The sequence below is a fragment of the Rhodnius prolixus genome, unplaced genomic scaffold (genome assembly GCF_049639745.1).
Source record: "Rhodnius prolixus isolate KJV_2025 unplaced genomic scaffold, Rpr scaffold_1, whole genome shotgun sequence".
In the NCBI taxonomy this organism is placed as follows: Eukaryota; Metazoa; Arthropoda; class Insecta; order Hemiptera; family Reduviidae; genus Rhodnius; species Rhodnius prolixus.
In genome coordinates this window covers 42,657,916-42,670,559 of record NW_027411581.1, presented here as the reverse complement: position 1 = coordinate 42,670,559, position 12,644 = coordinate 42,657,916, and the positions used below count along the sequence as shown (strand labels likewise).

Sequence of the window (12,644 nt, the reverse complement as noted above, 5' to 3'; positions counted from 1 at the left end):
GACAAGAACGTTGTTAAGACGGAACTGCACGCTTTTTGGATGAGAAATTAGGCACTCAGCCCCAGGAAGAGAGTGAATGGGAGCGGTTGTTTAGGCCAAAGAAAAATCAGGAAAGTGTTGGGTGAGGTTGTGATGAGAAAATTATAATCATGTTTCGGCGAATGCCCAGACATTTCTAAATACCCATAGTTTATAAATTTTCTTGTAACGCATTTATTTCGCCTTTAGTCTAGGAGGCCTTTTTGTTTTAAAAATTGCTGTTTCTTTAAAACAAGACTTACACCAGGAACGATAGAATGTGCAAGTTCACAACCTACATAGAGTTTATTATTGTTCTTATATTCGGCAAGATTCTTAAAGCAACTATGTTTCTGAAGTGGCACAGGGACTGGATTTCAATATTATCGTCCTATAGGTTTGGGATAGCGCAGAGTTTCTCTTTTCACTGACGAATAATAATATATCAGGCGAATTTAATCAACAAACATTGAAAACTGCTCAAACTTTTCCTGAATTATATTAATTTTGCTATTTTTATTATACAGTGCGCAAAAAAATATTAATATTTTTGAAGTTCGCAAAAGTAAATTTTCTGCAAAGCTCAGTATTTTCTGATTTTATTACTTTACTTGTTTATTAGTTGGATAAATTTTATTTAGCAAGGGACGAAATTTTAACAAAGATACGATTAATATTCATATATTTTCATTATTTACATGTATTTATTTACAAAAATAAGTGCTAATCCAGTTTTCAAATAATTTATTCATTTAATTTGATAAATTTTAAACAACGGGATAACTAGCTTGTGTAGCTATACCACATTGGTTGTTCTTATTTCGAGACATTTTTATGTAACCATTTTGACCCCAACCTGCATTCCAGGAGTTCTTCACCAGCCAATAGTCATGCCCGTTTTCTGTTCCGTAACCAACAACCAATACACCATGATCTAGCTGTGTGTCACTACAGTCTGGTTCGTTATATACTCCTAGGGAAAATAATCGAGTTTTATCACACACATTATTTAGTGGAAGGAATTAAATTGTATCACATATATAAGTATATGAATACAAATATACCTTCAGAGTAAAATTGGAATGACATGTTTCCAGCGTCAATAGCCACTGAAATAGGCCCAATATTTACTACAGCCTCTTTTAAAGCATTTTCATCTCCTGTAGCCACGTCAACAAAACCTTTGTCAGTTCCAGCAATTGATGTTTTCTTGAATCTACAACTGTCATCCTAGGCAATAATAAATCATTTCTCTGTATCATTTACGGATATGGAAAGCTCTGGATTAATGTTGTTAGGTTTCCAAAAATTATTTGAGATAAATTAATGTCACTTACTTGTGCTTCATAAGGGTAAGAGCCTTCCGTATCAATGCCTCCGTTTGCTTTAATATATTGGAAAGCTTGATCCATAAGACCACCATCACATCCTTCATTGCCAAAATTGCCAGAACAGTCTACCAATTGTTGTTCACTCAATGAAACTAATTTTTTACTTTTAAGGAAAAGTTGTCCTTCCAAGGAGCCAGTCTGTGAGTTAATAAATTTGTTTCAGTGGTATGTAATTATTGTTAGTATTATTGTTTATTGTAATAATACTACTTACAGTACTGAAAGCCCAACAAGATCCGCATTGCCCTTGATCCTTTACTGGAGTCACGGCACCATTCTTTCTCCAGTCTAGCGATGCTGGTAATTTACCACCTGTTGCTCTAAACACGTTCTCTGAATTTTGGAGTTTTGATGATGCCTTCAGCTTATTAAGAGCTTTAAATTCATGTTGCATCTTAAAAGAAATATTATTTTAATAGAAAAGTGAAACCTAGTCATTTTTGCGAAGGAAAGATTTCATATTTTTCAAGTCTGATATAATGAACTAATTATTCTTTAAAACAAAATACAGTGACTTATTGAAGCAGTATAAGTGTAACTAACCAGATCTCCGAAATGATTCATTTTCAATTTGTAAGAAACTTCACCAACTTCATACCGCTTGTTATGCTCATCAATTTTCTTTTGGTTTTCTTTATAAACGCTCATGCGAAAGATTTCTTCAAAACTGTTCTTATAATTCTTACCAAATCGGGCCTAAAAGTTATTCATATTATAATATTACTTTTATTTTAAACATCATTTTTAATTTCTCTTACAGAAGTAAAGGGAAATTGCCCTATATTTCAAAAATAAATTTTCACATGAAGTACTTATTCTCTAGGACGCATGACAAATTCATTAGAGATCAGTTTTTTTTTGTTGTTTTTCATTTTATTTTATTTTTTTTACTTTCTTTTATGGTAAAAACGGCAGACACATAAAGGGCAAACTTGTATCTTGGAATACGAAAGTAACCCAAGATAAAATTACGTACAATACAAGACGCTCATTTGGACTGTTCTCACATGCGGATCAGAAGCCTGGGTAATAACGAAAGCCGATGAAAAACTGTTATTAAGCTTTGAAAGAAAGATTCATCGGCGAATATATGAACCTATTGGAGAGGAGGGAACTTGGAGAAGGCGATCTAATGCGGAGCTGATACAGGCTTATACCAGGCCTCGGACATCGTTAAAGTGATAAAATTAAATATGTTGGCATTGGGTAGGCCATTTGGTTAGAATGGCGAATGATGAGGTGCCCAAACAGCAAATGGAGGAAAATGTGCAGCGCACAAGAAGAGTTGGACGCCCTAGGTTACGGTAGATTGATAGTGTTTGCAAGGACTCCAAGAACATGCAGAACATCCGCAATTGAAAAGAGAGGACTGGCAGAAGCGGATCGAGGTGGCCAAGGCCCATTGATGGGCTGTAGAACCGGGCAAGAAGTAAAAGAAGATTTGTAGGCTATCTGCAAAGTAGAAGTGAAAAATGAAAAATGCAGTAAAGCCAAATTTGATATTTCATGTGCGCATACTAAGGGATCCGACCCAAGGTTATTTCAGCATCCTTTATTATAATCTCACGTTTTTCTCGAAACTGGTCCTATTTTCTTGAACATCGCGTAGTTATCATCACACAACCTCTTTAGCTATGAGCGCAAAACTTATCGTTCGGGGGTCTGGGATGCCTCTAAAAGTTCTCATCTAAGAGTCATCTTAGTTTTCATTACATGCTCCCATCTGACGTTAATACATTACAATATTTTATTTAAACATTCAAACATAATTGTAGATAGAGAAAGTTGTCAACACTTCAAATTTTATACGAAGATTGATTTTAAAGTTTTTTAATTACCTTGAACTCAAGCCAATCGTCAGGTAAATGATCATGTAGTGCTGCATGAATGATAGCAACAAACAGAAAGAAACAAAGTACTGTCTTCATGTTTCTGTGAAAAGAAAAAATGTTATAACTTTTAATTAAATTTTATCTGATTTTACAATTTTAGTATTTACAGTATATACAGTATTTACAGTATATACAGTATTTACAGTACATACAGTATTTACAGTATATACAGTATTTACAGTATATACAGTATTTACAGTATATACAATATACCATTTCATACCCAGAAGTAAGTTTTAGCTTTTTTGTTGGAAGCTACTAGGTAAATCTTACATTCAAGAGAATTATAAAAAAAATTTTAAAAGTCAATGGAACGTTTATTGCATTTGCCATCAACTTTTTATTACCAAAGTCAGAAAGCTATTCTATTTTAAATTCTTTTACTTTGAAAGGTAAAGCTAAGTTCACTTAAGTAACTTGTACTTCTGGTTGGATTTGTATTTTCTTGCCGCTGGGTGATTATATTTCTGTACCGATAAAGGGATTGGCTTTGGAGCATTTCTCAGTGTCTTGGTCAAAGTCCATTTATTACTTGATTGTTGTGTAGGAATTGGGGAATGTACTTACAGTCCTTTTTGTTTATTTTCAGAGTCAGGAGTCAATTGGTCTTATCACTTCCCAAGAAAGTTTTTATTTGGAGATTCTGAGATCGCCATGTTCCCAATCAGTTGTGCCATGCTACTTAGTGGTCTAAGTTTTATTTAAGTACTACAGTTTTTCTTTAGTTCTTTCAGTGGACGTCTTGTATTTTGTACGTCCATTCGATATCACGAATATCCCAAAGTTACAGTAGATAATGACCGGGCGTAAAGTATCAGTAAAGTATATTGCTAGTGAAAAAAAGCAAGAAGTGATATAAGTTGTGAATGAAAGTAAGGAATCAGACAAATATAAATAATATATTTTTTTTTATCACAATTTATTTGTCAATATATTTATTTTTTATCTCTGCTTTAAGTGCGGCACTGTGTTCATCTATTACTGCTGAACTAAACGAACTGGTCATCTAATTTGTATTATCATTTAACTAAACTCGCCCATACTTAGTTTCATTCATTTTTCAACATTTATTATCATTTTCCCTGGTTAATGTTCACTTAAGAACGATTTATTACGTTCTTATCTATTGGGGTTGTTATTTACTTAACTCTTAACTAGAGGAAAGTATACCGGGTCTGATGTATTTGGATGCCATTAATGACTACATGAGTCTCACACTGTTTTAATGGTGAGCTTGAAGGATGGAGTTCATTGAAACTAAAATATTAAAAGAACTTTTGCAAGCTAGTTCTACATTGACTAGACTACCTTCAAAAGGTAATGTAGTACTAAAAATATTTTAATAAGTTTATTTATATGCACAAATAGTAGTTTAATTTTCTATTGATTTAATTTTTTTTTAAATAGTTTTAGATGACTTGCCTGTACAATGTAGTTGATTGCAACTAGTTAAAATTATTCATCAGCATAAACAGCGATAACTACACACTTCATGATGGAAAGTCCCTGGCGAGAGTTGAGCGTCATCGGCCAATTTATTAATTTCTACGCAGAATATTTGGCAAGATACTTTTTTTTTGGAGCCCTTAATTTGCATAGTACCGTGCTAAATGCCTGGTCCAAACCCACATGTCTGTCTTTCGGGGCCACCGTCCGAAACCGTCAGGGGAGGAGGTTTCTTATTTCGCGAGATTCTGTAGAACGGGATATTCCAAATTTACAACTTATGTGAAATGGTGGCAGGCTTCTAAGGAGTTGCATTCTGTGTCGCCTTTAGAGGGCCCTGCTTTTAAGTGAATGTATGAGATGGATAGTGGCTCTCAATTTGAGCGTACAAGGGAGGTCCTTAAAAAAGCTTTCGACAATGAGACAAAGCTCTTAAATTTGAAGATAGAGTCAAATGTGAGGCTTAGGGAGCGTAGGAAGTTGAGTCATTAAGAGAATCACTTATCATAATAATGAAAATTATGATTACGAAAATAGAACAAACAGGTCAAAAATAGAAAAGCCAGGTTATAACTTTTTAAGAATTTTTTTTATTTTATTTTAACCCAGAATTGACAGAAATATAAAAATTGGAAAATAAAAATTAGATCAGAATAAACAAGTTAACAAGAAACAAAAATTCGCATTGTTATTGTGGTTATGAGTCAACTCTTTTTTTGCACACTTTGAATATCTTTTTTATCAATAGAATTTTTCATGGCTTAATTATTGACGGGGGATTTCCAGAAATAAAAAGATAGTGACGGGATTAAAAGCAGTTACATTAAATTAAAGTCATCCGTTCATTTTTCAAATCTAATCATAATTGTTAAAGCAGTAATTAAATAAATAAAATATTTTCATTTCTTAAAATAAAATTCTATGTAATCCCTATTTTTCTGGAATGTGGTGAACAGCCTCCAAGGGCACCTTATTTTTGTTCCCAATTTGTATTGTCTTACTAATACTATTATTGATGCAATAGGCCAATATGAATTCGAAAAAAATAGAAATTGAAGAAGTAGAACAGAAACTATTGAAAAGGGAAAAGTTGGAAAACACCGGATGTAGGTGGAATCATTGCGGAGCTGCTAAAGTTTGGTTCTTAATAAATTAATCAAAATCCGACTCGGATATAAAGGAAAGAATGTAGAAGACCAATGTAGATTTTACTGCAGGAAGGTCTTTCATTGACATTGATCAGTTAGTTATTTGAAAAGAGAAATGAGAAGGCCCAAGACATTGAGCTTGTGTTTATTGACCTTGAAAAAGCTTTCGACAATGAGACAAAGATCTTAAATTAGCCTATATTGGAGCACTATTAATAAGAGCACCTAAGAAATTTACATAGGGGACGCTTTTCAAGTAAAAGAGATTCTAATGTATCAATTGCATACCCACTCTGGCGGTATCTAACGAGGTTGTTCCTCACTCTGTTTAAAATGAATTTGAACATTGTCCAGACAGACTAGAAAAGGAAACGTACTGAAATAAGGATAAAGAGCAAGGAAGAACTATTCATGAATAATTTGTTATTTGCCGTTGATCAGGAGATCTTGGCCCAAGACATAGAGAACCTTAGTTCTATGTTCAGGAATGCCACTAGTCAGAGATTAAAAATAAATTATGCATAAAACGGAGCACTTAGCTACTTCGCAGAGATAACCAATTGTAGTAACGAAGTCCAGATTAAAACAGTAAATCAGTTAAAATATTGAGAATGGATTATGTATAATTGATTTCCACACAAGAATAGGAGAGTAAAGTAATATCCTTACTTAATTCAGTCCCGAAGTATGTACCTTCTAATACAAATACTTCAATTTTGGAAGCAGTATTATGAAACGGAGTCAAAGTCCATTGAAAAACGTCAGCGAGAGAAACTGCTAGCGATCGAAATGGACTTCTGAAAGCGCTCAACAAGAAAATTAATAAGAGAATTAGAATAGTAGATAGGACGGGACCTACGCCCCACGGCACCGCAGCCTCAAAAGACTTATAGTAAACGAACCCTCCCTTCCTAAGAGGACTTCCCCTACTAGTTTTTTATTGCGCTACTATCTCCTTCGGCCTCAGTGTTCCAAAGGTTTCATAGCGCAAACGCTCGATTGCAAATTCATAAGAGAAAATATTAGAAACAAAAAAATTAAAAAAGGGATATACAAAAAACACAAAAAAATTCTGGAAATAATTAAAAAAAAAAAAACACACAGGTTTTTTGGGCATGTACAGAGAAGAGGATGGCTGTCAAACAAGAATTTGGAATGGAAACTGAAGGGGAGAAGAAAAAAAATGAAGATCCGGAACAATCGTAAGGACAAAATATGTATGACACATATTACAGTATATTGTCTGAATATGCTCCTCTCCAGTATAGCATGGCATAGTCTGGAGGTTAATTAAACTAAAATAGTTATATTAATATAATAATATTATTAAATAATTGAACAGCTTAATTACAAAAGACAACTTACCCTAATGAACTACAATCGTCAGGAAAATGTGGTGACTGTTAGATTCTCATCACCAGATTATATTTATATAAAACTCATTAATACCCTAAGTAAGATATGTCTGATATCCTATCTAGTTATTTTGTTTTTTTAATTTTTAATTGGATTATAATATTAGTATTATTAAAGAGGAGGATACAATATTTAAAAAAAAATCAATAATCAATCATAAAAGTCATTGTATTATTTTTGTTAACTTGTGCTTCTAAATTGTAGTCCATAAACAAATTTCATCCCACTTAAAATATTTGCAAAGCTTCCTGGATTCAGTCTGTTGCTAAGAATAAATCGAATTTCAACATTTCCAACAAACTTCATTACAGAAGTTCTTAAATGAGCTTTCAGTTCAATATTGATATAACAGTTGTAATTAGTGAACGACGTGTTAACTGTGGGATAAATGATTTCGTAATTGTTTTGCCTAATGATAGCAAAAATCAAATTTCACGATTAGTTTTTTTGGAGCTTTTCGTCTAGTATTAGTTTTCCATTCAGTAAACAGACATATTTGTTTATATATACAAGTTTCTCTTAGTAGAAACAGGTATTCAAGTATTTCAATTAGATTTCTGAAATGAAATGTTTTATTATGACTTTTTTTATTGTATATACTATTTTCAAATAAAAATGACCTAAATTTTATTGTTTTTATCTAAAATAATATACTTAACTTCCGCATATAACACAGCACAATATAGAAAAGATTTATCAAATTTTTATGAACATTTTTTGGAGAAGTTTTTATTCATACGTGTTTGTACAACAAATAATGAATGCCTAAAGTAAACAATTCTTTCAATAAATAATTTTGAATAATGTAAAATTAATAACTGAAAAAAATAGGCGCCACGGTAGCCGAGCGGTTAGAGGCGAGACCTGCAAAGCTAATATGCATTGTGGTACTGAGTTAGATTCCCGGTCTTTAGGCCTTGGATTTTATTTAATGGTTAATAAAAGAAATTTACAGTAAAGTACGTTTGCTATTCGCCTCCGTCCAAGACACCTAATTGGTAGTAGGACGTTAAGCCACCGCCTGAAAAAATAAGCGATTACTTTACTTTACTAATAACTAAAATGTTCTAAGTAATATTGTTGTTCAAACGATGAGTTTGCTGATGCTATGAGACATCCCAAACCCAATTCATGCCCAATTTCCTGATCCCATCTTCTCTCCGTTCCTTGAAGTTGCTCGTTTAGTAATTTTAGATTCCCTAGTTACTTAGCACATACAGCAAGAAGTTTTCTTTTTGTGTAAGTACTCGTACAAAAATGATCCTCTAAATTGCAGTATTTTGACATTCTCTGGCAATATGGGGCATTACTACAATTAAATGGTGTCAAGTTCTTGCTTTTTACTCACCTGCTGAAAATAAACCTTGTGTATGCAGCCTGTTTTTTCAATATACTCGTAATTCCTAAATTATAAGATTTCTTAATTATCCTACAAGTTCTGTTTATTTTATGTATCTATTTACCCTATCTGGAAAAAGTTATAGTTAGATTTCATCTATTTGAAATTGGAGGTGCTTTAAATTGTTTTCAGCTGCATTTAAGAGTGAATTTCTTTAAGAGGTCATAAGGCACCTGGAGTATAAAACACTGCCATCTTTCTTACTTTCTTCAATTTTTCATCCATTATCTCTTTAATAAGTCCATTTTTTGTTCAGTTATTTTGAAGCGTATGAAGTCATCTAAGACCTCTCTTTCTTAACATTCTTAGACATTTCTTGAAGAAACAGACAAGCTGTTGATATTTGCAATTTCAAGACAAAAGTCGGCTTTTCTTCACTTTGTGATTCTTTGAAATTTAGGTGTGAACTCTTTGATCTCTAAAACAAGATTAAATATTGAAAATTTCAGAAGATAAATTGCACGCATGTAGTTTGAATCTTTGATCGGTTCTGGACTGCCATCCATCATCTCATATTGATTACTATGATGGATTCAAAGAAATAATTATGATGAATGAATGTTTTAAACCAGCCAGGGATGCAAAAAACGTACAACGGATGAAAACAGACAAATAACAAATAACTATGAAATAACTTATTCTCCTATGTGTATTCTGTATGGAAACATGAATCCATCTGTTTTACATTGTATGCATTCTAAATCTCATTCCATAATCTCAATATTGGGCTCTAGATTATATTAGATTATATCCCGCAGGAGTAGGACCGTCAGCCATTAGACAGTAGGAATTTGTGGAGGCGTACTTTAGTTGTCTCTCTAAGCGTAAGTTCTCTGTCTGATTGATTACAGTTTAAAGTCTGGAAATAGACCTCCGGAAATGCTCAAAGCACGCATTTTTTCCTTCAAATTGCCTAATCTTTTTTTTTTTTTGGTCAAAATCTCAGGCTGCTGGTTGATATACCAATGACAAGCTTCTCAGCCTATCTCATCATCAGTACCTATGGCCTGACAAGAGACCTAGGGCCACTCGAATAAAAAACTTACGTGGGCAGCTAATTATGAACTTTTCACCGGCCTTTGGCTTGGAATTACACCTATCAGGTATTCTACAATGCTCTAAATAGCTCACGGCATTAAAGATACCACGAAAACCAACCGGCCTGACATCTTGTTATGTTTTGTCCATGAATCTGCCCTAAGAGGTCATTTATACTTTCAGTTAAATGTTCATTTTAATCAACATGTGATTTTATGCGTTTAAAATGAATATACCTACTACCATCCTTGATTAAATAAATAAATACTCAAGCAGAAGTACCGTTGTACTAACTCGCTGTTTTTTTTTTTTAATTATTAAAATATATCCTTATCAATCCTTGTTCAATGTTAGATTTTCTTATCAGCCTATGATTTTCCCCACATTTCAGATGTCACATTTCGTTCAATCATTTTCGAAAAATTGTCCCAACAGATAAATACATTAATTAATTGCTTTTTTGTTTATTAATTTTAAGACATGAAAAAACTGTATTAAATTACATAAATTTAAATACATTCATTATTGTTTTTCATCGAAAATGTCTAAAAAAATAGCTGAACGAACAAATATATTGTGTATTTTAATTAAGAAAAATAGGGAATTAAGTTGTTTGCGCGCTGGTTTAGCAAGTCGTAGGACCTGGGTTCAAACTTCCACACCAAGTAAATTTCCAGTTAGTGCTGCCAAGGTCCACTGATTACTCTTTACCAAGGAACCGGTGATGGACAGCGCTAATCGTAATGAGAGTACATTGTTATGAGGCCGTTAGTACTTGAGAAGGCTTGGGTGCCATTGATTTGGATGTTGGCGCGCCAACTTAACAAATGAAATTGTCAATTAAGCGTAGTCGTTCGCAATTTAAGATAAATGAAACCATTATTTTAATCCAAATTCTCCGTATATTTAATTAAACTAAATTAAAAAAGTTAGTACTTAGAGTGTTAAAACTTTTCTTTTTAAAAAGTTACTACATTCAATAGGTTCTTTTGTTGTCAGTGTTTACTATTTTCCAAAAAGTTTTATTACAATGTAGAATGAAGGAAAACTATTATCGTCTTTGGGAGTTTACCCAGTAGTCTGACTTCCTAGATTTACACTCCTGTGTAAATCTCGTTCATTTCACGTTTAAGTCTTGTATAGATGTAAAAGGTAAGTCTCTTGTCTATGTCCAAGATACTGCATAAGGTCAGTTGGTGGAATTGGCCTATTGAACAACATGATTGTGCGAATATCTATCGTTTAAGAGTGAGGTTAGTTTCCAAACTGTAATAATTTTTATGTACTAAAAATGTCACTCAAAAATTACTTTTATTTCCTTTGCCTCTCTTACAGAACTGTTTCTGACCATCCTCCTATCGATTTAAACGCCAATCGCTTCCTGATTTGCTCGCTAGTGAATCTAATGTGAGACAAACTTAAATTTAAAAATATGCGGAGTGACAATACTGGGTTGTTTTTTTTTTTTTTTATTGAGCCTTTATTTCTGGCAAAGTATTTTTGTTATTAATCAAATAAAAGATAAATAAATATTTCGTATTTAACTAAAAAGTTTAAATAACTTTTTTATGCATATAACATTTTTATGATTTCTTTAAATGATATTTTATTCGTTCGGGACTAATTAAAAAAGCCAATCACCACCTAAATCTTAAATCCTCTACTAATTTATTGTTCCAAGCGGCTAAATGTTTGGATTGTCTTAAATATCGCCGAAGATGTCGGGATGACTAGATATTTTATTAAGCCTAAAGGGCTACGACAGAAATTTCTAAGACAGTGTTAAGTATTTATTGTAATAGCTGCTGTAGATGCATTTGATGATATAATGGGTACAGATTGGCCTTCTTCTATCGATGTGCTGTTAAAATTAAAATTATTCATGTTTCTGAAAATTTAAACAACAATAACCAAAGCCATAGCAAGCAAGTATCCACTGTTCAAGACCATATTAGTGCAACAACTTCAATAATTTATTTTCTCTAATATTCATCCGAACTAAAAACTAGAAGTTTTCTAATTATTAGATGTTGCACATAACCTTGCTTACTCTTTTTCGGATTCCTTGTTGGAGATTAAATAGAATATCTATAACTAATAGATAACGTTTATTTATTTATTTTTGAGCGAATAGTTTGTTTACAATAAACGTAAGTTATGCTCATTTTTTGTTGGATAGATTTTCTCAATAGATAAAAGTCAGTTATACCTGATCGAATCCAATCCAAGCATTTGCCAAATTTAACAATCAGTGGAGTAACTTCTCAAAGGTTTTTCATTACTTTGTGATCACTCAAAAAATACTTATATTTGCCTCCAACAATCACAAAACTTATACCGCCTACTGAGGTGAATGTATGCAACTACTCATGTAGGGTGGGCTACCTGATGTGGGCTACTTAATGTGTTGGGAAAATCTAGCCAATCACCTCACACACTCTTATTTATTCATATTTACTTAAACATTATCGTTTACAGACCCGTAAAAGATCTTTTAGCTGGGTGTAGATTTGTCTTTATTAAGCTAATTATCCTCTTCAATTTGCTATCTACAACTATTTAATTTAAGGTCTACAATGCATTGTTGGCATTTTAAGTTTGGAAACAGTCTCTTTTTTCAGAAACGCTCCAATAGATTTTTGTTTACCTCAAAATGTCTCTAACAGATTCAATTTTTTTTTTTGCTTAAAGCATTCTGTTTTAGGAAAATTGGTTCCAGGCGATTTAGGGGCGCAAAAATGTTTGTTTTTTCTTGGAACATCTATTCTGCCTGAACGTTTCTTTCCTAGATTTTACTATTTTACTAGATTAATATTGACTCTTGATGGCAATTATTTATCAATGAGAGTTGTGGGATGAACTTAATGTGGAAGTTTGTTTTCTGGGAAAGAGTAAA

General features: G+C 32.7%; 1 protein-coding gene across 1 annotated transcript; it reads right to left on the bottom strand.

The window, feature by feature from the left end:
- Positions 1-683: 683 nt before the first annotated feature.
- On the bottom strand, positions 684-7,324 carry LOC141460068 (procathepsin L-like). The gene is made up of 7 exons (XM_074139718.1): positions 7,261-7,324; positions 3,248-3,341; positions 1,953-2,105; positions 1,624-1,803; positions 1,356-1,547; positions 1,083-1,248; positions 684-991 (listed from the first exon to the last, which is right to left on the bottom strand). The coding sequence occupies exons 2-7, from the start codon at positions 3,335-3,337 to the stop codon at positions 786-788; spliced, it is 987 nt and encodes a 328-aa protein (XP_073995819.1). The 5' UTR covers positions 3,338-3,341; positions 7,261-7,324; the 3' UTR covers positions 684-785.
- Between the last annotated feature and the right edge of the window lie 5,320 nt (positions 7,325-12,644).

Excerpts from the sequence above, each read along its gene's own strand:
- LOC141460068 (XM_074139718.1), bottom strand. The coding sequence starts at position 3,337 with ATGAAGACAGTACTTTGTTTCTTTCTGTTTGTTGCTATCATTCATGCA. Across the intron at positions 1,249-1,355 it reads CTTACCCTTATGAAGCACAA|GATGACAGTTGTAGATTCAA; the intron begins GTAAGTGACATT and ends ATTATTGCCTAG. Across the intron at positions 992-1,082 it reads ATTCCAATTTTACTCTGAAG|GAGTATATAACGAACCAGAC; the intron begins GTATATTTGTAT and ends TATTTTCCCTAG.